This window comes from Marmota flaviventris, chromosome 5, assembly GCF_047511675.1.
Source record: "Marmota flaviventris isolate mMarFla1 chromosome 5, mMarFla1.hap1, whole genome shotgun sequence".
Taxonomy (NCBI): domain Eukaryota; kingdom Metazoa; phylum Chordata; class Mammalia; order Rodentia; family Sciuridae; genus Marmota; species Marmota flaviventris.
Window position 1 is genome coordinate 35,978,172 of NC_092502.1, and position 24,719 is coordinate 36,002,890.

Sequence of the window (24,719 nt, forward strand, 5' to 3'; positions counted from 1 at the left end):
AGACAGGGCCTATGCAGATGAGGAAAATAAAAAGCTGGTTGAGCCAAAGAGCAGTCATGAGATGGATTCCCTGGGATCTTGAAGTGGGTGAGGACATAAGAGGCTGGGTGGGGAGGCCGAGGCCTGGGTGTGTTTGGGGGAAGTCTGGGATGTGCAGGACCCCCTCATAAGCAGTGAGCGTAGGTGTGCAGTTTAAATGAAGCTGTGGGGGTCACATGCTTTAAGCCTCCCCCATGTAGAATGAGCCCTGCAGTCTCCTCCTTCTCCTTCATAATGGCCACTCAGCTCTTTATGGCCAGAGGCCGGAATCCAGGGCAGTCAGTTATCACTTAGGGCTGGCTGGACCTGCATGAACTCATGACCCAGTGCTACACTAACCCTGTCTCCCATGCCAGGCCTGGCAAGTGGTTACTCCATGACCCCCCCAACCCTGAACATTACGGAGGAGGCATACATCATCGACACCAGTGAGAGCCTATCCATCTCCTGCAGGTACTGAGCCCTTCCCACCTGGCAGTCCAAGGAGGCTACAGAAGGCCAAGGTGGGAGGTGATGGCTGAGGACACAGAAGACAGCTCCTCCTCAGGCCAGAGAGGCCTTGAGGCTGAGTAGGGTTCCCAGGATGTGGGTACCTAGAGGCCCTGCAGACAAAGGCACCATGTACTTCCAAACCTTACCCATACCTACCCCTCAGGTCACCCTGTATGGGCCCTAGATCACCTGCATTGACCCCCAGCCTCCCTTCTCTGGCCCCAAGCCCTCCCACTCTGCTCCCAGGACCTTCCTGTAGCCCCAGCTATGATCCAAGGCCTGAGCTTCTCTGCAGGCCAGCCTGCCAGGGGTCTCAGAGAGTTCCCTGGCCCAGGCTGGGTTTATGATATGTGCCTAAACCCCGGGCTGTCCCATCTCTGTGAGACAAGCTGTGGGTGAGGCTATTGGCCCTTTAGGGAGGCTCCTCAGGAACTGTCCCCCTGGGTTGCCACTGAGTGCAGGGGGCTTCCTGACCTCTCCTATCTTCTGCCAGGGGGCAACACCCCCTTGAGTGGGCCTGGCCAGGAGCTCAGGAGACACCAGCCACAGGGGAGAAGGACAGCGAGGACACAGGGGTTGTGCGAGACTGTGAGGGCACAGACGCCAAGCCCTACTGCAAGGTGCTGCTGCTGGGCGAGGCCCACGCCAACAACACAGGCAGCTACCTCTGCTACTATAAGTACATCAAGGCCCGCATCGAGGGCACCACAGCTGCCAGCACCTACGTGTTCGTAAGAGGTGAGGTCATTAAGACAAGTGAGCAGACCAGGTGTGGGCAGGGTCCTGGAAGGGATGGTTAGTGCCCATGCTGACCCCAGGCTGGCAAGAGGGGAGAAGGAGATCTCCCCCTACTCCAGATGGCAGCAGGCAGATGAATCATCACCACCCAGCCCCCATGGGGCTGCCCTGCCACCCCTGACCAGCCCTGGCCAGAGACTCCCTGAGCCCCGTCCTTCCTCAACTCCTACTCCCTCTCCTTAGACTTTGAGCAGCCGTTCATCAACCAACCCGACACACTCCTGGTCAACAGGAAGGACTCCATGTGGGTGCCCTGCTTGGTGTCCATCCCTGGCCTCAACGTCACATTGCGATCGGTACAATCCCAATCCCCATGCCAGGATTCAACCCTACTACCCCATCCCTGGGAAAGGTGGCTGCTGGTCTGGTCAGGAGGAAAGGAGTAGCCAGGCACTTACAGTCAGTGTATCCCTCCAGCAAAGCTCTGTGCTGCAGCCTGATGGGCAGGAAGTGGTGTGGGACGACCGCCGGGGCATGCGGGTGCCCACGTCACTGCTGCGTGATGCTCTGTACCTGCAGTGTGAGACCACCTGGGGCGGCCAGAACTTCCTTTCCAATCTCTTCCTTGTGCACATCACAGGTAGGGCCTGCTCCTGGCACCTCACCCAGTCACCACTCCCTGTGCCCCCAAGAGGAATATGGCAGGAACCCCCATTCCCAGTAATAGGGCTATTAGTGACACAGCTGATCTTGAGGAGCATCCAGTGCTCTGCAGTCTGTGTGGTGGGTGTCCTGTGTATGTCCTGTGAGGGGTATGGGAGTCACTGTGCATGTTTCACCAGGCAATGAACTCTATGACATCCAGCTGTTCCCCAAGAAGTCACTGGAGCTGCTGGTCGGGGAGAAGCTGGTCCTGAACTGCACAGTGTGGGCTGAGTTCAACTCAGGGGTCACCTTCGACTGGGACTATCCAGGGAAGCAGGTGAGGTTGGCAGCCCTGCAGGGCGCCTTCCTCCTGCCCACAGCTGTCCTGTTCCCATCACTGCCCAAGCCCACCTGTACCTGGCACACACTGGGCCTCTGTGTGGAGGAGGTACAGGCCCAGCCAGCCCCATGAAATCCAGTCTGATGGGAAAATTTTCCACCCCAAGGAAAACTGGGTCAAGGCTTCCAGAGCCAGCACTGGCTGGGCAGGGGTGTGTGCCTTTGGTAGGTCCACTCTGCCAGAGCCCACCTGCTGACCCTGGGCTTCCCCTGGGTGTGGGCAGGCAGAGCGGGGTAAGTGGGTACCTGAGCGGCGCTCCCAGCAGACTCACACAGAACTCTCCAGCATCCTGACCATCTACAACGTCAGCCAGCACGACCTGGGCACATATGTTTGCGAGGTCAACAATGGCATCCAGAAATTCCGGGAGAGCACTGAAGTCATTGTGCACGGTATGGCCTGGAGTTGGATCATTATGCCCAGCTTGGCCCCGGGGTGGGTCCAGCATCATAAAGCCTGAGGAACAAGGGTCCTTGTGCAGTGTAGGCTTGGGGTCAAAGGCCATGGTGCACCTAAGCAGCAGGGAGTCTAGCCAGAGGAAAGGGAAGGCTATGAGCAGAAACCCTGCCTGGCTCCCACATGCTGGATGGCACGGCAAGCCTCCATCTTCAGGCTACTGGGGCTGCAGGGGCTCTGCAGGGGCTGGAAATCCCTGGTCTTCGATGGGTCAGCCCCAGATTTACACCCATGCCTCCTGTCTGGCAGAAAAGCCCTTCATCAGTGTCGAGTGGCTCAAAGGACCTGTCCTGGAGGCCACTGCAGGTGACGAGTTGGTGAAGCTGCCTGTGAAGCTGGCAGCGTATCCCCCGCCGGAGTTCCAATGGTAACAGCCCTGGGCCCCCCTCCCTTTCCTATCCTACCAGGCCCAGCACAAGAAAGGACTGAGGGACGAGAAGGGCACTGTCCTTCCCCATCAGGGCCTGCACCCTGAGACCCAGGTGGGGACCTTCCATGAGGATACCCCCTAAAAAGCAACTACATCATACAATAGTTCAACTAGAGGAAGGTTGGCCCAGGATGCTATAAAACCATGAAAAGATTAAGTACCAGCCTGCTTAGTATATATGGTGTGGTGGCAGAGAGGAGGACTTTAACTATTTCCTGCAACTCCTCAGCATCTCTAAAGCCCTGAAAGCTGGACTCATTTACATGCTGAGTAACTATAAGGCCAGTCACACATCAACGACCTCAGTCCCTTAGTCCTTTCAACTAGGTTGCCTCTCCCAGGACCCTCTTCTCCAGAAATCTGGAGATACCATAGGGATTGAACAAAATGTTATGGAGCCTGGCCCTGGGCAATAAAACTAGAGAGTTTCCAGGAGGTTTACCTAATGCTAGAGCCCAGGCTTCATTCTGTGAGCTGAGAAACCAAGGCTTCCCTGTGGGGTGTGTTCAGGGCAGTGAGGGGACCCCTCAGTAGTAGCTCTGCCCTTGCTGGATGCTCCCAACAGAACTCAAGGGAGCACAGAACCTCTCCCCAATGCTTCCTCAGCCCTCTGAGCATCCACATGGCTCATCCACGGTAGATCATGCTGACCCAAGCTGCTATTATATAGGTGAGAAAACAAGTCAGAAGATGGAAAGGGCATTCGTCGCCTGGGCTCCAGCATTCTGTCCTCCCAGCCTGAGTACCTCTCCCACCTGGAAGGATAGTTTTTCTGGTGCTGGGCATGCAGATGCCCCAGATATCCTCAGCCAGGAGCTACTTACACTACTGTAGACTAAAAGTAGGCTTCTCTTGGAAGAGCCTGGAATGTCCTGGCCCTTAGCCTAGTGAGGCCACAGCCTTGGGAGTCCACCCGGCACAGTGCCAGAGCTTTTGAGGCAGAGTCTTGAGGGCAATGGTGTAGCCAGGAACTTCACTTACAAAAGAGGAGTTCCTAGAGACATCCAGAGCCTGTCCCCTGCCTTCCAAGGCCAGAAGGACTGAGCCTGCTCAGGGTGAGTGACCAACTCTGCTGCATCTGGGGTCCAGCCTGATCCCTAGGCAGCTGTTTTTCCACTGGAACATTCCCACCACATCTGGACCTTCTCCTGCTTGGCCAGCATCTACTTCCAAGAAGTTCTCAGCTGGCCCAGAGCACTACTAGGTAGTCACCAGAGCCCCACAGGTGCCCACTATTCGGTTGGCATCATCTTGTGATAACTCTGAGACAGTGACTGAAGGAAGGTATAGTGATCATAAACAGACAAGCTGGTCCTTGGTTCCCGAAGTTCCCAGTGTGCCCAGCAAGGTGCTGATGTTGTCTTGGCCCTCACAACCCCTGCAAGGTACATTTCCCCAGTTTTCAGATGAGGACCCTGAGACTTGTGATGGAAAGGGGATCTGCCCAAGGGCAACAGTCCCAGCAAGTGGCAAAGTTGGATTCTAACAGCCCTCTGCACCAGTGCCAGACAGATAGCACAGGCTTGTGCTTTCCTGCCTTGTCCTGCTCTGTGACCCTGTGCAAGTCATGTCATTCTCTGAGTCAGACTGCTGTCAGAGGTGAGAGATCTCTGTGTCCCCATCACCGTAGTTCTCTGCCCAAGAGATGTGCCTCTCCCAGGCCACACACACAGCATCTCTCTGGCTTAGCACAGTTGGTACCCAGAGGGGAAGCACCTGAAGAGGAAGGACTGTCTGAGTCCAGAACTCAGGTGGCAGAGGCAACTGCCTACAGAAATTCCAGCTCATGACTAGGGAGGAGCCACTGTGGGGTGGGAGGCATCTATTTCCTCCAATGTGCAGCAAGTATCTATGGAGCACCTACAGATGTCAGGCAGAGCTCTACATGTACGATGTACAACAGGAAGGAGACAGTCCTCATGGGATTCATAGCTCAGTGGGGGTGTGGACAATCAATAGACACACATATCTAAAAATCAATAGGCTATCTGGAGATGTAGCTTGTGGTAGAGCAAATAGCAGGGCGTGAGGCACTGGGTTAATCCCCAGCACTGAAACAAAACGAAAAGAAAGAAAACCAATGGGCTAATGATCAGTAAGACAGGGACAGGGTCCAGCCAAGTACCACCCACATAATGAGACAGGAGAGGATAAGCTAGTATTCTTTAATGAATACTCTAACCCAAAAAAAGAAAGTAAAGAGCCCTGCCGACTATCATCTATAGGAAAGAGGATCCAAGCAAGAGCAGCAGTAAATGCCAAAATCCTGGGTAGACCATGTGTCTGGAGAGCTCAGGAAAGGGCAGGATTGGGGATCAGAAAGCCAAGCAGGGATCTCCTTGCATGGTAAGAAGTCCAGTTGTGCTCCTTGGGGGCTAAAGCTTCACTTCTGGATTTGGACTGTGAGAAAGAGGACATTGAGAGCCCTGTAGTTGGTACCTGATGCTGCAGCCCAACTAGTATGGAAGAGCCAACCAGAGGAGACTGGGGAGATGGGCAGAACCTTCCTAGACTGAACTTGATAAGCCTGGTAATTGAAGGCAAACCAAGGCCACAGACAAGGCAGAGTTAAGGGGACTGCAGTGAGCAGAAACACAGTCTCCCCATCACTTGGGGAAAGATCTCAAAGGCTTTAGGAACAAAGGCAGGAGTTGCTGCTGCAAGGTCTCAGGGATGTTCCTGAGCTGACCACCTGATGGAGTTATGAGACCCAGCTGATAAAGCCTAAAGCCTTTGACCATCTGTTCCCCAGACCAGAGACTGCTGCCCCACCCATCCCACCCACACTGCTACTGGCCCTTTCTGGCCTGATCCAGGAGGGGCTGCTTGCTCTGACCTGGCCCATCAGGAAAAGCCACTTGGTCTTCTCTTCCCATTTCCAGCAGTATACATGGGCCCTCCATATCTCTGTGTTCTGCATCTGTGGATTCAAACAACTGTGGATTGAAAATATTTGGAAAAAAAAAAATGTGTCTCTACTGACCAAACATGTTCAGGCTTTGTTCTTGTCATCATTTCCTAAATGCTTTGGTATAACGCAGCATTTACATTGCATTTACATAGTATTTATATTGTATTAAGCATTGTAAGTAATGTAGAGATGGAGGGATGTGCATGGGTTATATGCAAATAGAAGAGACTAGAGCATTCAGGAAGTTGGGTATACAGTGGGGGGATCCTGGAACCATTCTGGCTGGATGGGGTGGAAGTGTCAGCATGAGGCAGGGTCCACACAGCCCCTGAACTCCCTTCCTGGGCCAGGTACAAGGACAAAAAGGCAGTGACTGGGCGCCACAGTCCACATGCTCTGGTGCTCAAAGAAGTGACCGAAGCAAGTGCAGGCATCTACACACTCGCCCTGTGGAACTCAGCAGCCGGCCTGAGGTGCAACATCAGCCTGGAGCTGGTGGTGAATGGTACAGGCAGGGACGATGGGAGAAGGGACAGGTGGTTGGGTAGGTGTGGTGATGGGGCCACCTGATTGGCCGATGCCTGTTCCCCTAGTACCCCCACACATCCATGAGAAGGAAGCCTCCTCCCCCAGCATCTACTCCCGCCACAGTCGCCAGGCCCTCACCTGCACAGCCTATGGGGTGCCTCCACCTCTCAGCATCCAGTGGCACTGGCGGCCCTGGACACCCTGCAAGACATTTGCCCAGCGCAGCCTGTAAGTATGCCCCAACCCCATTCTCCTCTATTTAACCTCCATTTCCCCAACCTCAACCATGGTGAACTCAGTTTTCAGCCCCTCTTGCCACCCAGACCTTACCTGTACCCCTCCCAGAATCCCTATTCTGAACTCAAACCCTATCTTTGCTTTTGTTGCCTGTGCTTTTGAGGTATTATTCATAAAAACGCTTTCCCAGACCAACATCATGAAACAGCTTCTCTATTTTTTCTTGTAGTAACGTTATAGCTTTAAGTATTATAATTTTAATCAATTTCAAACTGATTTTTATAACTGGTGAGAGACAAGAGTCTAGTTTCATTCTTCTGCATGCGGATAGACAGTTTTCTCATCACTGAAGAGACTTTTGTTTTCCCAGTGTGTGTTCTTGGCACCTTTATGTAAATCAGCTCTAAGTGCATGTATTTATTTCTGGGCTCTCTAATCTGTTTCATTGGTCCAAGTCCCTGTTTTAATGCCAGTACCATGCTACTTTGGTACTGTACCTTTATAGTATATTTTGAAGTTGAGTAGTGTGATGCCTCCAGCTTTGTTCTTTTCATTCAAGATTGCTTTCACTATCCAAGATCTTTTGTGGTTCTATCTGAATTTAAGATTGTTTTTCTATTTCTGTGAATATTGTCATTGGCATTTTGATAAAAGCAATTGCATTGAATCTGTAGATCACATTGGACAGTATGAGCATTTTAACAATATTAAGTCACTGATTCAGTCCTATGCCAGCAGGCCAGGCTGGACTATGGGGATGGGGCTAGCCCCCACCCAGTTCTCTCAAGAGCAAGCCCCTGGATGCATAATTGCATCATTTAGGAAGGACAAAAGGAAGTGCATCTGGGTACCAATGATGGCCCCTCCCACGAAGTGGGCAGACTTGGAATATTGCTATAAAACTCTGTTCTGGGCCTCAGAACACACTAAGCATGTTTATGTGCCTTTGCTCATCTATGCAGCTCACAATCACCCCCCTATAAATAAAGCAACAACAGGTTTAAAGAAGAAGGGCAACATTCTCAACAGAGAAAACAGAGCCTACCCAACTGCTGAGCAATGCCCCCTTATACTAAGCTGGATATCAACAAGACAGATGGGCCAGGGAGAATATTTATGGCAGAGACAACTTAGACAATGCAGGGGACAGGAGAGGAGGATGCTGAGGTGAGCAGAGGTCTTGAAGGCACTAGGGTGGGACAGTAAAGAACATTAAGCATGGAAGTGATAGATCAGATTTGCCATTTAGCTAGAGATCCTGTGTCACAAGCTAGGGAGGGATGGATGCCAGGAACCTAGACAGGAGTTAAGGGAAGCCCCACCAGCAACCAAAAGGCTATGGCTCCAGAACCATCAGTGGGGGAAGCTCAGTAGAAGTGGTGTGAATCTGAAACAGCCTGAAGTATCCAAGGATCATGAGGGATTCTTCAGGATCACATAGCCTACATCTCACACTGGTACCTCAAATTTGCTTCCCTCTGATGATCCACCATTATACTTCATACCAACTGAAAGAGCCAGGGGCCCAAATATGCTGGGGATGCACATCTAACCCCGGAGGAGAAAGGGAAAGATTAGTGGAGTGGTCCTCCTGAGGCAGAGTGATGACATGCTGCCCAGAGGCAAGCGAGGTAAGCAGATCCCAGGTAAACTCTGAAGGAAGCAACACAGCAAAAGTGGGATATAGTGCACAGGATGGAGTGCAAGGCCCTGAGCAACACTGCAGAAACAAACTCACCGGCCCTATTACTCACTTGGCCTGAGAACTGGCCCTACCCACTAAGGTGTAAGATGACTCTGAAGATGACAAAGACCCCTATCCCCCAGTGTGAGCTCTCCCTGGCTGTGTCTCTGATCTGCCTCCTGGTTTGTGACAGCCGTCGTAGGCAGCAGAGGGATCGCATGCCTCAGTGCCGCGACTGGAGGGAGGTGACCACACAGGACCCTGTGAACCCCATCGAGAGCCTGGACACCTGGACCGAGTTTGTGGAGGGGAAGAATAAGGTACAGTCCAGCCACCAAGGGGCCAGAAGAGAAGGGGAAAGAAGGGTGGTTAGGAGGGCTCTCTTCTGCCTTCTCTGTTTCCACCTGTCCAGAAGAGCTTGGGGAAAGCAGCTGAGAACCAGGTGACCCTTCCTCAATTTCTGGGCCTCAGCTTCCCCTCCTACATGCACATAGGAGTCAGGCTTCCTGCTTCTTCCCAGACAACGAAGCAGAGATCCAAGATCTCCTGGCCAGGCCACAGTCCCCTGTGCTCACAAACACCAAGGCTTGGAGAAGATGGGGCTGGAGGCTGACCAGGTCTCCACAGAAGTCTGCTGAGCTGCTAGACCAGCCTGGGGGCAATGCTAAGAAGAGGCCAGGAGGGGGAGGGGGAATGAACAAAGGCACCCACTTCCTACAGTCACTTCCTGTTTTCCTACACACCTCCAGAGCCTCTTCCTGTTCCAGGGCTGGCCAGGAAGTGCCCGGCTTGGGGTGGGGGTGGGGGTCTTTGGATGGTAGGCAGGGCCTATGGCCCTGTCTCCTCCCATACTTCTCAAGTTTCTTACTCTCTGAAGCCAGAATTTTTTCTGAAAGCCTGGGACACCTGCTACCTACCTCCCAAGATTATCCTGGACACTAGAAAAAGGTGCTCTGGAATCAATGTGGCACATCACAAAGATCTCACACAATGACCACTATTGACCTTAGGCCAAGCTTGACCCCAGTTCAGGAGTAACTGATGCCTTGATGTGACCACAGTCTGAATTTTAAACCTGTCTTGTACTGACCCAATTGTCACGTTGACTTCTGACCCTTCAACATGGCCATAGACTAAGCCCAGTCACAGATTGAAGTCTCTCTGTTCCTGCCAAAAACTGCCCTCTGACCTCAGCCACAGGAAAGAGGAACTGTCCATATACTGTCCCTTGACTCTTCTAGGGACCCTCCTAACTCTGCTGTGTGAAGGCCATTCCTTCTCTTCCCTGCCTCACCATTCCTGGTCCTGTCTCTGAACTTTGTTCATTGACAGCCTAAAGCTTCAGTTTCCCCATTCCTGGTGGGCATAGTGGCCTCCTTGCAGAAGGGGAGGGTCCAGGTTGAAGAACTCAGGCTAGAAATGGATCTTTGTACCTGTGCTCTACCTAGACTGTGAGCAAGCTGGTGATACAGGATGCCAATGTGTCTGCCATGTACAAGTGTGTGGTCTTCAACAAGGTGGGCCAGGACGAGCGACTCATCTACTTCTATGTGACCAGTGAGTGACCAGACTGCCTTTCAGAGAGGGCCTCTTCCCCTGATCAGCCCTGGGTGCAAGGTCAAGAGCCGGGTTTGACTCATTGTATTTCTGGTGATTATGAGGCACTGGAGAGATATATATATAATGCCCATAGGGCCTTGGGGCTGGATGAGAGGGATACATTTAGAGATTATCAGCATATGGACTAAGTGTTGGTGCACTGGGGTAGTAATACTGTCTGCCCTCAGCCCTGAGCCATCTCCCTCAAGGGTGTCCTCTGGTTCTCTGCAGCTACACTTGACTCCTGCCACCCTTCCAAAACTCTGTGGAGCCCTGTGGTTCATGTGCACATTTTGCTCTGGAAAGGTCTACAGCTTACTCAGATTTTCAAATGTATTGATGACCTCAGGAGAACTCAGAAGCCTAGGAGTGGGCAGTCACTGGACCCAGGGGTGTCAATGAGGGCACCCCCAGAGAAATGGAACCAGGGAGAACACTTGGGGGCAGGGAGGAGCCCATAAAAGCCTGACAAGAAATTATTAGAATCAAGAGATGGAAACCCAGAGTGTGGTACGGGCAAAAGTTAATGAAGAAATTGTTTCAAGAAGAGGAGGAGTAGTGGGGTATGGTCAGTAGGAAGAAAGAATGAAGAATGGGCCCCACTGAGTCTAGGAGACTCAAGGAATCTGGCCTCCTAGGAGAGGTGAGAGCAGCAACCTGGTTGGGGCTTGATCAGGACAAAGAGAGGTAGGAAGTCAGGAGGAGACCCAGTGAGGTGGGGCTGACATCAGAGATGTGGGTCCATTGGTCAATGAAGGGGAGAAAGAAGAAGGAAGTGAGCTCTAGAGTGGTATGATCACCTGGATACATATGTGCACACCCTTCATTGGGAACTAAGTGAATTCGAAGGCCAACTGGGAAAGGGGAGAGGGCAGATAGGTGAGCGAATATCTGGGCAGAGTCACAGAGGTTCCTCCCCACTTCCCAGCCATCCCCGATGGCTTCAGTATAGAATCGGAACCCACTGAGGAGCCTTTAGAGGGCCAGTCCGTGCGCCTCAGCTGCCGAGCCGACAACTACACTTATGAGCATCTACGTTGGTACCGCCTCAACCTGTCCACGCTGCACGATGCCCAAGGGAACCCGCTACTGCTCGACTGCAAGAACGTGCACCTATTCGCTACGCCGCTGGAGGCCAATCTGGAGGAAGCGAAACCAGGGGAGCGCCACGCCACTCTCAGCCTGAGCATCCCCCGAGTGGCGCCCGAGCATGAGGGCGACTACGTGTGCGAGGTGCAGGATCGTCGCAGCCATGACAAACACTGCCACAAGAAGTACCTCTCAGTGCAGGGTGAGGCGAGCCAGGCCGGTGTTCAAGGGCGGAGCCACGCTTCTCATCTCGCCTCCGCGGCTTCTGCCTTTGCACCCAGCCCAGTAGCGCTTGGGTAGTCTATTTGCAAGTCTGGGTCGGCAGGAGCATTCCACTACCCAGCTCAGCCCCGCCTCTCACTTGCACGCACAATCCCCGACCCTTCCTTCAGTATTGTGCAACCCATCTCACCCTTGCACCCCCACCTCCCACACCTCTGCTCCCAGTCCTGCCCGGAGTGCTGGTTCTTAGGTGATTTTTACTTTCTGCGCCTCCACTTAGCTCTCTCTCCACCCCCACCCCCAGCCTTAGAAGCTCCTCGGCTCACGCAGAACTTGACAGACCTCCTGGTGAACGTGAGTGATTCCCTGGAAATGAGGTGCCCGGTGGCTGGAGCGCATATACCCAGCATTGTGTGGTACAAAGACGAAAGGGTTCTGGAAAAAGAGTCTGGTAAGGAGGGTGGCCTGTGGCGACCGTGGGGGTCGGGAGGTCTTCAAATCCAACGCCCCTAGGCCCACCTGAGCTGGAATCTCCATGCCACCCGATAGGAATCGACCTGGCGGACTCGAACCAGAAACTGAGCATCCAGCGCGTGCGCGAAGAAGACGCTGGCCGCTACTTGTGCAGCGTGTGCAACGCCAAGGGCTGCGTCAACTCTTCCGCCAGCGTGGCGGTGGAAGGTCCGAGCTCCGCTTTGCTCCCATAGACCCATTTTCTTCCCTAACTGTAGCCTTCTTTTGTCCCATCTCATGCAAGTCATGCCTATCAGAAGGGGTAAGGTATAGCCTTTCCTCCCTCCCTCTTTTCCCATTCAGGCTCGGAGGACAAAGGCAGCATGGAGATCGTGATCCTCGTTGGCACCGGGGTCATTGCTGTCTTTTTCTGGATCCTCCTCCTCCTCATCTTCTGTAACATGCGAAGGGTGAGGTAGCTTCCCCTGCTGAGCCTCTCCCCAACTCCTAATGGGGTCTTTCTTTCGGCCAGCCCTTCCTTAAGAATAAAAACAAGTTCCCCAGCCTGGTTTGTCAGGTAGTCTCCTGGGAAACTTCCCCATCCTTCTATGTTGGGCTCCAATAAGAGAAAAGGTTATCTGTTGATCAGACCTTTACTCATTGAACCCCCAAACAAGTGCCATCTGTAGCAGGCAAAGTTTTGCCCAAGCCACAGTGGTCGCGACCAAATCAACAAGCTGTTCCCACCCCTACCCTCAGCCGGGACATGCAGACATCAAGACTGGCTACCTGTCCATCATCATGGACCCAGGGGAAGTGCCTCTGGAGGAACAATGTGAATACCTGTCCTATGACGCCAGCCAGTGGGAGTTTCCCCGGGAGCGTCTGCACCTTGGTGAGGCCAGCATCCAGCCTGCCCAAGCCTGGCAGAGGCAGCCTCAGCTGCTCCAGGGTGGGCCCCACTGGTGTGCCAGAAATCCCTCCCTTCTCAGAACTCCTGCCAGGAAGGCCTGCCTGGTCCCCACCTGACCTGACCTGTTCCATCTGGGCCTTCATCCCCCAGAACCCTTGGCCAGCACCCCCAGTTCCCAGGCCCCTAGGTCATTTCCTTGCTCTGAGCAAAATGGATGTATCACACCTGCCTGGAGAGGATACTGAGGGCTTCCTGTCTGCCTCTCCTCTCCCTTTCTCTCTCCAGCTCCCTCTCCACACACTCTTCCTGTTTGGCAGAAGAGGTATCCCATGTTCCTCCTGCTTCTGCCCCTTACTTCCTGGCCTTGGGACAGGTCACCCTGCTACCCACCCTTCTCCTCCCTCAGCCCCAGGTTCCTCACCTGGAACCTGCTCCTTGCCTCCACAGGGAGAGTCCTTGGTCATGGAGCCTTTGGGAAGGTGGTGGAAGCCTCAGCTTTTGGCATTAACAAAGGCAGCAGCTGTGACACCGTGGCTGTGAAAATGCTGAAAGGTGTGGTGTCGACTGGGTCGAAGGGGCTTCCCAGCTGGGTGAGGAGCACCAGCAGCTCTTGGAGGGACTGTGGTGTAGGAAGGGAAATTGATGTTCAAAGATAGAATATCACCCAAGGATTTACAGGGAGGCAGTGGGAATCAGAGCAAGGTTTCTGCCTGAACCTCCTGCCTCAATGGGACCAGAAAGATGTACTGGGTACCCTGCGCCCCCACCCCATTGCTCCCTAGTACTGACTGTGCCTTAGTTAAGTCAGTGGCATGGGAGGAGGGGCGGGCAGGTCCCGCACCATGCTAAATCCCATGTATCCCCTCCAGAGGGCGCCACGGCTAGCGAACATCGCGCCCTGATGTCGGAGCTCAAGATTCTAATCCACATCGGTAACCACCTCAACGTGGTCAACCTCCTGGGGGCGTGTACCAAACCCAACGGTACCGAACCGGGGTGCCCTGGGGGAAGGACTGGGCAATTGCGGGGTGGGCTCACTCGCGCTAAGGATGGGAGGAACACGCTGGGATTGGGTTGGCAAGATTGGAGTGGGGTGGGGTGGGGCGCAGGAGGGATATCAGGCAGTGGTGGTGTAGGGCCGGAGCGTTGCTGTACATCTGTCCCTCCAGCTTGCCCTCAGTCACCAGTGCCTGGCTCTGCCCCACCTTTCTCCAGGGCCCCTCATGGTGATCGTAGAGTTCTGCAAGTATGGCAACCTCTCCAACTTCTTGCGCGGCAAGCGGGAAGCCTTCAACCCCTACGCGGTAAGTAGGCCCAGCCAGCAGAGCCAAGGGCTGAGGGTGGAAATGGAATGCGCCTCCCTAATGGGAGGCGAGCCCCCTCAGACCAGCTTTATCCATCTGTAGGAGAAGTCTCCCGAGCAGCGAAGGCGCTTCCACGCGATGGTTGAAGGCGCCAAGGCTGACCGGAGAAGGTCGGGGAGCAGCGACAGGGCCCTGCTCACACGGCTCCTGATGGGCAAGGGAGGGGCAGGGCGGGCTCATCCTGTTCAAGAAGGTAAGAGCCTGGCTTCCCCTGGCCCAGAGTCTGATTGGCACCTCATGATCAGGCAGCCCAGAATAACATCCTGGGGCCCTAGTGGAGAGGCTTCCATTAAAAAGCATGTAATGGACTCTGACTTAGGAAGGATTCCCCAGCGATAGTTTCCACAGAGCTTTTTGACATTTGAGTTGAGCATCACAGTGTGAATACCAGTTTGCATGAAGACAAGGTGGAGAAGCAGTGGAGGGTGGAGTAGCAGGTGCAGAGGCCCAGTGGTACAACAGTATTTACTGCTCTGGCAGTGATCCTAGAGAGTGGAGGTGAAGGTCAGAAGAGTGGCTGAGAGCTAGTACCCAGGGCCTCAGGGACCTGGCCAGGAAGGATGTAGTCAGGGTGGGTGAATAAATGTTCCCTTTGGGCTGGGTGGAAGATGAAAGTTATGGAGGAGATGCTCCTGAGCCCACCTCCGTCCTTTGTGCAGTGGAAGACCTGTGGCTAAGCCCACTGACCATGGAAGACCTTGTCTGCTACAGCTTCCAAGTGGCTCGGGGAATGGAGTTCCTGGCCTCCCGCAAGGTGAATTTCCCAAACCCCCATCAGGCCCTGTGGAGGGGAGAAGGTGCAAAACCAACAGGATGCCTATGTGTGCTCAGTCCAAACTTCACCCCAAAGTAGCCCCAGGATCAGCTCCTGTCTCTCCCATTTTACAGAAGAGAAAACTGAGAGCAAAGTAAGGAATTCACTTTCCAAGTCCCCTGGCTAGTCAGTGACAGAACTGGATGTGAAATCAGTCTGGCTGACTCCCTTTCTCTGCTATCCCCACAATTCCATGAGTCCTGGGAATCACAGAAATCTTTCCCCAAAGGAGCAGGAATCAAAAAGGACACCCCCTGGAGCACTCTGGAGCTCCAGGCATGGTCATCACCCAGGCCATCTGAGCTGAGTAAATCCCCACCTCCTTGCAATCTAGTGCATCCACAGAGACCTGGCTGCACGAAACATCTTGCTGTCAGAAAGTGACATAGTGAAGATCTGCGACTTTGGCCTTGCCCGGGACATCTACAAAGACCCTGACTATGTCCGCAAAGGCAGCGTGAGTGCAAAAGGAGAAAAGTTGGGGGCCTGGGGAAATGGGGAGGAAGAGACCACAAACCTCCTGTTTGAGCAGGAGGGGTCGTGCTGGCTTAGGGTGACATGGGCTCCTTAGTCTACCAGGCCACCTGCCCAGATGCTGGGGGACTCACTGCTTCCAGTGCCTCCACTGAGCCTACAGAGGACCCTAGTGACCCTATCTACTAAGGCAGCCTGGGGTGGGAAAGTGAAGACATGAATTGACAAGCAGGGACTCTAGTGCTCCAATCAGAACTTGTGTTTTACCCAGTGTCTTGGTCCATTTGGTAGACACCACCTCCCTGTGTGGGCAGAGGAAGCCAGGTGATGTCTATCTGGAGATGGGTAGGCCTGGTGCAGGGGCCATCCTAGAAAAGTTCATCTATGTCCTACTGGTGAAGTTCAGAAGGTGCCTGAATGAGCATCCATGGCTGATTAGGGGTTTGCTCAAGGGAGAGGTGGGAAGAAGGCTGGAGGAAGGAAATGAGAAGGATGAGTCCAGAATGTGTTGTGACAGCTACCCTGTCTAGCATGGTCCCACACAGAAGGCTTTTGTCCTTCATTCCAACTCACAGGTGGGTGACAGCAGGTGAAGGAAGTAGTTTACAGAAGGCAGTCTCTGTAAGCTGTGAAGAGAGGGGATGGGGATGCTGGGCTGGAAGCAGAGACCCTTAGGTAGAAGTAATGAGAGGAAAAGAAACAAATGATGAGGAAGAGACATCAGCAACCCCGGGAGGAAGGGTTAGGAACTGACCTCTGGGAGGAGGATGTTTCAGTGTCTGACCTCAGTCCTCTCTTCCTTGCCATCCCGTGGAACACACTTCCCTTCATGTCCCCTAGGCCCGGCTGCCCCTGAAGTGGATGGCCCCTGAGAGCATCTTCGACAAGGTGTACACCACACAGAGTGATGTCTGGTCCTTCGGGGTGCTGCTGTGGGAGATCTTCTCCCTGGGTGAGTGCAGGGTGAGGTGTCCAACTTGGGGAGGAGAGAGGGGACCAGCTCCAGATTGTACCATCAGCATTTCTGATGCCAGGGGCGGGGCATGGAGGTGTGCACTTGGAGCAAGCTGTCTGATCATTCTGGGGCAGGTGGTTTGTCGTGTGCCATGAAAGCCTCCTGCCTCTACCCATCCTGGCCCAGCTCCCAGAGAACTTTGCCTCCATCCTGGCATCGTCTGGGTCCTGTTGCAGGACAAAGCCTTGGTTCACATGACAGCCTCCACCTCTCATGGCTCCCTGAGAGAGCTTGGTGCTCATTCAATGAACAGACCTACTTATACAAGTCCCACATAGGAACATGATGAAGTCCCCTTCTAGGGTGGAGGGAGGCAACAAACAAGAAAGTATCACCAATGGCAACGATGATAAATGCTGTCACTGAAAATAAAAGATCAGGAAGAATCTAGGAGCTTGGGTACTGTTGTGTGAACAAGAGGCACTCGGGAGGTCCAGGGTACATGAAGGGGAGTAAAGGGTAGGCATGTAGTTCAGTGGCAGAGGGTATGTTTAGCTTGCACTGGCCCTGAGTTCAAACCCCACCTCTGCAAAGTATTAATAATAATAATAATAATAATAATTAAAAGCGGGTAGCGTGGGTAGGCCTACAAAGACAACAATCAAGGACAGCCCAGCCCATTGTGCTTGGTTCTAATGTGTTGGAGATCCCAGGATGTGGGCACAGTGGGGCATTGGGAAATGCAGCAAGAGGGAGAAGTAGCTTTGTCAAAACTGGTTCTGTGGAATTCCACCACCCATAAAGGTCCTGGTAACTGTGAATTCACTAATTCGTATTGAATGTGTAGACATTCATGGCCCCCTAACAAATGAGTGGCCTCATCCTCCTTTAACTAGATAAAGAGCTAGACTGGGGGAGGACAGGGCAACAACTTGTCTAGGCCCCAGATTGGGCACAACAGAGTGAACCCCATCTTCACCTTGCTACAGGGAGGAAGAGAAAGGGTGGATGGAATAGGACAGGGGAAATTGGGAGGCTGGGCTGAGCAGTGGGCAGCCTGCTCCCCACTCACCTCAGTCCTTTCCTGCTCTCAGGGGCCTCCCCATACCCTGGGGTACAGATCAACGAGGAGTTCTGCCAGCGACTGAAAGATGGCACCCGGATGAGGGCTCCAGAGCTGGCCTCTCCTGCCATGTAAGTCTCTGGCTGGATGTGCAGGTGCTGGGGACTGGGGGGATGGGCACAGGGAGAGAAGAGTACAAATGCAACAGGTGGGGAGGGGGGATGGGAGGTGAAGCATGTAGGCTAGAAGAGGGTGTGCACACATAGAGGAAGGCCTGGGGACAGGCACAGAGAGAGGACACACAGCAATGGGGGCACTCTAGGGGACATGTAAACATGGAGGCAAAGGATGGCATTCAGGCACAGGAAGTACAGCATGCTGGCAGCAGCAGGAAACAGGCAGGCCAGGATGGGCCTGGGGCCTGTATAAACAGGCCCTCACTCCACCACTGACCAGTCAACAACTCCCTCCTGCTCTGTGCCATTTCCAAGGAGACTAGAGCCAATAGAGCTGGACTGGCCCTGGCCCTGGCAGGCAAAAAGGTAGTTAAGTAACCATAACTGTGATGGACAGGAGAGGTTTGGGTGCTCTGAGAACAGCCAGCAGGAGTTAGAAGGAGTCAGGGTGATCATAGAAAGCATCCCCAGGTGGGGATACTGAAGTGACACTTGAAGAAGGAGTGAAAAAGCAGCTGGAGAATGGTGGGGAGGGGTACCCCAGACAAGGGGAACAGTGCCTAGAGTAGGGAGACAAAGGGGGTGTAAGAGACAAGCTTAGTCTGGTTTTTGTTCCTATAACAACAACAAAAAATAAATAGTGGGTATTTTATCTGGAAAAGAGATGTATTTAGCTCATGATTTTGGAAGTTCAAGAGCAGGGCACCAGCATCTGTTTGGCACCAGCGTCTGTTCGGCATCTTCTGGCTGTATCATGTTATGGTGCAAGGATGTGAGAGAGAGATGGCCTGGCAAGAGACCCGGCAGGGGTTAGGCTCCTTTTATAACAACCTCCTTTCTTCCAAATGAGTTACTCTTGTGAGACCCAACCCACTCCATACGACCAACTTTAATCCATTCATGAGGGTGGATGTCCTCACCCCCCCACCACCCCAACCCCCACCACCACCCCCATGAAATTACCTTCCACTAGGCCCCGCCTCTTAAAGGTTCCACCACCTTAAAGGTTCCAACACTAACACACTGGGGACCAAGCTTCCAGCACATGAACCTTTGGGGAACACATTCAAACCTCATCCAAACGATGTCAGGGATCCAAGGGAGAAAGGAGGGCTAGGATGGGCTGGTGGAAGGGTCAGGGCATGCTCAGATCACAGGCCAGCAACCAGCTTTCCCTTGCAGACGCCGCATCATGCTGAGCTGTTGGTCAGGAGACCCCAAAGCAAGGCCTGCTTTCTCAGAGCTGGTGGAAATCCTGGGGGACCTGCTTCAGAGTGGGGACCGGCAGGTGAGCCCCATCTGTGCTCTGACCTACTACAATCTCTGACCCTGACTTTGGACTTGCTCTTACTGCCCCCTAAGCTCTGCTCACCTCTCAGCTACCAGACAAGGGTCATGCATGTCCAGGCCCTAGGACCCTGAGCTTGCCCTTTCAGTGCCCACCACCCACATCTCTGTCTCACACCCAGTCACTCAAAGGGAAAACACGGGCATCTTCCTTTTGTGCACACAACCCCTGATGCCTGCTCCAGCTGCCATGCAGATGGTCAGAGATCCTTCTTGCCCATGAGGAGCTCCAGGCTAGTCCTTCCCAGACCTGAAGGTAGCCTCTGACTCCCCAACATAATGGTGATGCGTTCTTTCACCTCCTTGGACCCACTGAGCACCCAGGTCCTGGACTTTTGTGTCTTGCATCCTTCCCTCCCTGGTGGTACTCATGGCTAGTACCTCATGCTTTGGGACCTGGAGGAGTGACCAGGCAGCAGGCTTCTGCCTGAGACTCAGGGACTGGAAAAGGGTAATTTGGGTCTGGTTCTGCCCAAAAGAAAAGGTAAAATGTTTACACTGGTTCTGGAGGCTGCAAGAGCAGCCAAGAGACTGAAGTGAGGATGCTCTGCTGAGGCCCAGCCCAACCTGCCTGCTTCCTCTGCAAAGGGAGACCTGGGAGAACTATTGGGAGAACTGAATGAGGCTGGCCCAGCAAGACTTCAGCAACCTTGACCCCTGCACTGCCTTGAGCACTGCTTAAGTCTGCTGGGTTCTGGCAGGAGCTTATTTAATCCTCAGAGCACATGCTCACACACACAGCCCGTCGTGACCCCACCTGAGAGGTCAGGACCCCAGCAGTCCTGAGTGCAGGGGCAGGGCCTGAGGTACAGTCTCTGACCCTGATCAGCTTCCACATTCTTGCCAGGAGGAAGAGGAGGACTGCATAGTCCCATGCAGCTCTCAGAGTTCAGAGGACAGCAGCTTCCTGCAGGCATCCACCACAGCCCTGCATGTGGCCACTGAAGACCTGGAGGACAGCCCGCCCAGCATGCAACGCCACAGCCTGGCTGCGAGGTCCTTGCTTCCCTGGGTCTGGGAATGATGCTGGGGAGGTGGGAGAAGCCGTTTGGAGACAGTATATTTTTATCCTCACACATCATCAAGGAAAAGCAATTTACAGTGACTTGAGAGATGACTTGGATGTTAGAATCATTTAAATAATAGCAGTAGGGTCATCAATGCCCTTGTGGGCTTGGTTAGCAGCTGTAGGGCCCCCTTCAAAGCCTTATGGCCTTACAGCTGTGCTTTCCTCTGAGCCTCCTCAGTCCTGTTTTCTGCCCATCAGTGTTAAGACATTTCCATTGTTATAACAAAATACTGAGTACTGGATTCATTATAAAGAAAAGCGGTTTATTTAGCTCACAGCTCTGGAGGTTCAAGAGCATGGTACTGGTATCTCCTTACCTCTGGGGAGTCACATGGCAGAGCCCATTATGTAGCAGGAGCATATACAGAAGAGAGCATATGGTGGAACAGGAGGTCAGAGGGATTCTGGGGTCAGCACAGCTCTTTTTGTAACAACTCATTTTCTTAGGAATTAGCCAATCTGGAGAGAACTACATTAATACCTTCCAGGGGTAGTCCCCCCACCACCACCAATGACCTTGTATTCGGCCCCACCTATTAAAAGTTCCACCACCTCAACACTGCCACACTAGGGACCAGGCTTCCATCACACGTACCTTTGAGGACACATTCAAGCCCTTATCCAAACAATAAGGCAATTGGCCTTCTCTAATTCTCTGCACTTCCAACCCCCTCCCTGAAAAGGCCCCCTCACCACAGTTCAAGCAGTACCCATCCCAGTGACATTTTCTTGCAGGAAGACTGTCCAGTAGGTTGGATTTGGGGCCCAGACTCTTCCCAGGGTGTGATCACTCACTGCCACTGTCTTGGAAGCAGAGTCAGCCACTCACTAGTGGTATTCAGCAGTGAGAACTTAGCCTAAGTTCCCAGAATTTTAGCCTTAGGAAGTTGCACCATCCACATTCCCACCAGCCTGGCTAAGAGACATGGAACTGAGAATCTTGCCAGGTCTGCTTCAGCCTAGGGCAGGGCCAGGCCATCCAGTGGCTATAGCAGCAGGACCAGCTTGATGTGCCCCACTTTCCTACTACTGTGCACCCCATTGTCCTACTACTGTGCACCCCACTAGGGGACTTTGGAGATTTTATCCTTCTTGTGCAGGTGAGGAAATGCAGCTCAGGGAAGGGGAGGGATGTGCCCAGGATCCCTCAGATGGGGCTGCATGATGGACATCCAAGGCAGGACCAGGGACATGTCCAGACCTCAGGCCCAGGCTCCACCCATGCTCATACCCCACACTGGAGGTCCTTCATCAGGGAGAAGAAGGCAGATTGAGAGGTGAGGGGGAGATTTTAGTAGGGTAGTTGGCTCGTGCCTCTCCAGTACCTTCTGTTTTCTCCCCACAGGTATTATAATTGTGTGTCCTTTCCCGGGTACCTGGCCAGAGGGACTCAGACCCAGGGTGCCCCCAAGATGAAGACCTTTGAAGAATTCCCTATGACCCCAACAACGTACAAAGCCTCTGTGGTAAGGGAAGGGTGGGGGGAGAGATCTGTGTACCTCAGATCAGGGCCAGGGGTACCTCAATGGGAGGTAAGCATCAGAGATTTCTGAAGCAAGTGACAGAAGTCAACTGCTTTTTAAAATGCTATTTTATTATCAGTTAATATGTATAAATTGTACATATTAATGGGGTTCAGTGTGATATTTTGATACATACATACAACATGCACTAATAAAATCCAGCCTCCTTTATCCACCCTTCCCCACCTTCTCAACATCTATTAATCACTATTCTACTTCCAGGTAAATTGGGTTTTTTTAGCTTCCACCTATGAAAGAGACTATATTGTATTTGTCTTTCAATGTCTGGGTAGTTTCACTTGACATAATATCTTCCACTTCCATTCATTCTGCTGCATTGACAATATTTCATCCTTTTTTAGAAATGGAATAATATTCTATTCATCACATTTTCTTTATCCATCTGGTACCTAGCATGATTACATATCCCACCTATTGTCACTACTGCCAAAATAGCATGGGGGTACAGGTATCTCCTTGGCAAAGTCACTTGAAATGTCAAGGCCAGGGAGCACCTCAGGTACTTTTGGGTCTCATACAAAGCCACCACCTTCAATTGTTTTCCCCTGTGTTCTTGTCACTCCCACACAAGGCTCCCCTCCCTGGCAGCCCCAGGCCCTCTTCACTGGCAATTAGTGCCACCAGGCAAGTAGAGGACAGTGGCACTACAAGAGGAAGATGGGATATGAGGAACAGAAAAACTTGTAGTGTCCACTTATATAGTGACACCTGTGTCCTCCGATGTGAGTCAAGCATAGTTGAGCTTAGACAGCTCTGTGAGGGTGGACAAGTATGTCCACTTGTAGAAAAGGAGACTGAACCCTCAGACCTAAGCTCTGGTGAAGCACAGACAGGAGTCATGCCAGGACTTTCAGTGCCAGCCCTCACCTAATGGGACCAGTGAGTTCTGAGCCTGGCCAATGAGCACGGGCCCAAGGAGGTTGGACAGCCAAATCAACAGAGGGAGCCCTCCACCAGTCCACACAGACTCAGGCTCATGTCTCTAGGGCCAAACAAAGACCGAGAGAAGACTGCAGTCCTCTCCAGTGGAATTCAAAATGAAAACCATACCAAGCCACAACTGAGAGGGAACAAAGGCCCACTAAACCCAGGATGTGTGTCTCCAGCAGGATCTGAGTTCCAGATAACTATGAGTTGCCAGAAAATTATTTCACATACTCTCCCCATTTCTCCTATTGCTCCTGTTCTACCCGTACTTTGAGAACATGCTTGGCTACCTTATAGGCTCTCCAGCATGGTGTCCCCATGGCTCCCCCAAGACCTGTTTCTCCCTCTATGGTGGGGACATGTGACTCACCTGCATGCTCCAGAGGTGATAGAATGGACACCTCCAGCCTGGCTCAGTTTCCACAGGGATAGGTGTTAGATGAGCAGAATGAAGGTGCACACAAGTCCCTTCTTGGCTGGTGCTCACAGCCTGGCCCACAGCCTTGCTGGTTCTCTCCACACAGGATAACCAGACAGACAGTGGGATGGTGCTGGCCTCAGAGGAATTTGAGCGGATAGAGAGCAGGCATAGACAAGACAGTGGATTCAGGTAAGGGCTTGGGAGGCCTCCTCCCCTGCAAAGGTGGGCATTGCCCTCCCTAGGAGGCTCTGAGCAGAGGCCTGGTGAGGGAGGTTGGGGCTTGGTGTGCACTGCCACTCTTATCTAGAACCGTTGGTGGCTCCCTATTGCCTTTTTGTATGTTCAAGGGAAGCTGCTCTAATACGGCAGGACTTTTGTCCCCCATCACCAAAGAGTCCCCCTTCTGGCTGTACCTGGGTGCTGGTCCAAATACCTCCTTTTCATTTGATGGATGATCAGATGTCACATTTTGTGAAACCATGTGTGATCCACTGTGCCCAGTGCACAGGCATGCACATACACACACACACACACACACACACAGACACCAGCCAAGGGGAGACTACTTTCATCTCCAAACCCCAAATAGCCCATGGTCATTTATCCAGACCACTCCCTTGACCTTAGTGTCTTTGTCAAGAGCCTCTTTTTGGGTCACCTGTCATAGCTTTGCAGAACAAATCCTTGGCTTCTGCCTATGCTGTTTGGAATCAATATATGAAGTTATCAGTAAATATTTTACTCTAAACCTCACCTATTTATTTATATAACAAGAAGACAGTTGATCTTATTTTCACATTTGTTGCAGGTATGTTAATGATTTACAACTTGTCAGTTACAGGTTGAGTATCCACTATCCAAAATACTTGGGACCAGAAGTTTTTGAATTTCAGCTATCAAAATGTTTTGGATTTTAGAATATTTTGCATAGACTTTACCAGTTGAGCATCCAAAAATCAAAAATTTGAAAATGCTTCAAAATTTCAGTTTTCAGAGAAATTTGCATTTTGTAAGCATAAGAGGGACTTTGCAAGTATACTTTAATTTTTCATACAGTTAGTCAGGAAATCAGATATTTTGCCACCTGTTTATTATTAAAATCCTAAATTAGTAACTTGGTTTTAGAAAATTAATGATAGTAATATTTCCTGGAGTATATTTTGGCTTATGTTTCCTTACTAAACAGCATTTTATCACTTAAAAATAATTAAATAAAAGGGTAGGCTGGGGATGTAGATCAATGGTAGAGTGCTTGCCTAGCATTCATGGGGCCTTGGGTTTGATCCCCACCCAAAGAAAGAAGGAGGGGAGGAGGGAGACAATAGACCAGAGTATAATTGTGATTTAAATTCAAGTCTGCACACATCTTGCTAAAAACAACACAGCTTTTCAAGGAGAAGAAGTAAGGCCACTAAGCCCATGTCTATGATGTACCCAGGAAAGTGTGTGTGTGTGTGTGTGTGTGTGTGTGTCCATCCACACCCAGAACCAGTAGAGCCAATCCTAAGCCATGGCAGAATAGCAGAAGAAGAGTCATATGAAGACTATCCCATGAGAGAAGCATGTGGCAAAGTCCTTAGGACAAGCCAGGTGCAATGGCATGCACCTGTAATCCCAGGGATTCAGGAGGCTGAGGCAGGGAAGATCACAAGTTTTGAACCCAGCCTTAGTAACTTAGAGAGACTGTATCTCAAAATAAAACATAAAAAGGCCTAGGGTTGTAGCCAAG

The 24,719-nt window shown here is 52.2% G+C and overlaps 1 protein-coding gene across 1 annotated transcript in view; it reads left to right on the top strand.

Moving 5' to 3' along the window:
• The window catches only part of Flt4 (fms related receptor tyrosine kinase 4), a 44,739-nt gene that overhangs the window by 15,109 nt on the left and 4,911 nt on the right, over nucleotides 1–24,719 (top strand). The window contains exons 2-29 of the mRNA XM_027953336.3: nucleotides 396–492; nucleotides 1,025–1,269; nucleotides 1,513–1,625; nucleotides 1,747–1,909; nucleotides 2,112–2,251; nucleotides 2,538–2,706; nucleotides 3,020–3,137; nucleotides 6,462–6,616; nucleotides 6,705–6,867; nucleotides 8,754–8,880; nucleotides 10,009–10,117; nucleotides 11,088–11,450; nucleotides 11,775–11,921; nucleotides 12,020–12,151; nucleotides 12,287–12,393; nucleotides 12,683–12,818; nucleotides 13,284–13,388; nucleotides 13,706–13,819; nucleotides 14,052–14,140; nucleotides 14,243–14,393; nucleotides 14,860–14,954; nucleotides 15,349–15,471; nucleotides 16,329–16,440; nucleotides 17,538–17,637; nucleotides 18,865–18,970; nucleotides 19,877–20,025; nucleotides 21,444–21,564; nucleotides 23,094–23,179. Coding sequence (XP_027809137.2) covers nucleotides 396–492; nucleotides 1,025–1,269; nucleotides 1,513–1,625; nucleotides 1,747–1,909; nucleotides 2,112–2,251; nucleotides 2,538–2,706; nucleotides 3,020–3,137; nucleotides 6,462–6,616; nucleotides 6,705–6,867; nucleotides 8,754–8,880; nucleotides 10,009–10,117; nucleotides 11,088–11,450; nucleotides 11,775–11,921; nucleotides 12,020–12,151; nucleotides 12,287–12,393; nucleotides 12,683–12,818; nucleotides 13,284–13,388; nucleotides 13,706–13,819; nucleotides 14,052–14,140; nucleotides 14,243–14,393; nucleotides 14,860–14,954; nucleotides 15,349–15,471; nucleotides 16,329–16,440; nucleotides 17,538–17,637; nucleotides 18,865–18,970; nucleotides 19,877–20,025; nucleotides 21,444–21,564; nucleotides 23,094–23,179 — 3,835 coding nt within the window. The remainder of the gene's footprint in view (nucleotides 1–395; nucleotides 493–1,024; nucleotides 1,270–1,512; nucleotides 1,626–1,746; nucleotides 1,910–2,111; nucleotides 2,252–2,537; nucleotides 2,707–3,019; nucleotides 3,138–6,461; nucleotides 6,617–6,704; nucleotides 6,868–8,753; nucleotides 8,881–10,008; nucleotides 10,118–11,087; nucleotides 11,451–11,774; nucleotides 11,922–12,019; nucleotides 12,152–12,286; nucleotides 12,394–12,682; nucleotides 12,819–13,283; nucleotides 13,389–13,705; nucleotides 13,820–14,051; nucleotides 14,141–14,242; nucleotides 14,394–14,859; nucleotides 14,955–15,348; nucleotides 15,472–16,328; nucleotides 16,441–17,537; nucleotides 17,638–18,864; nucleotides 18,971–19,876; nucleotides 20,026–21,443; nucleotides 21,565–23,093; nucleotides 23,180–24,719) is intronic.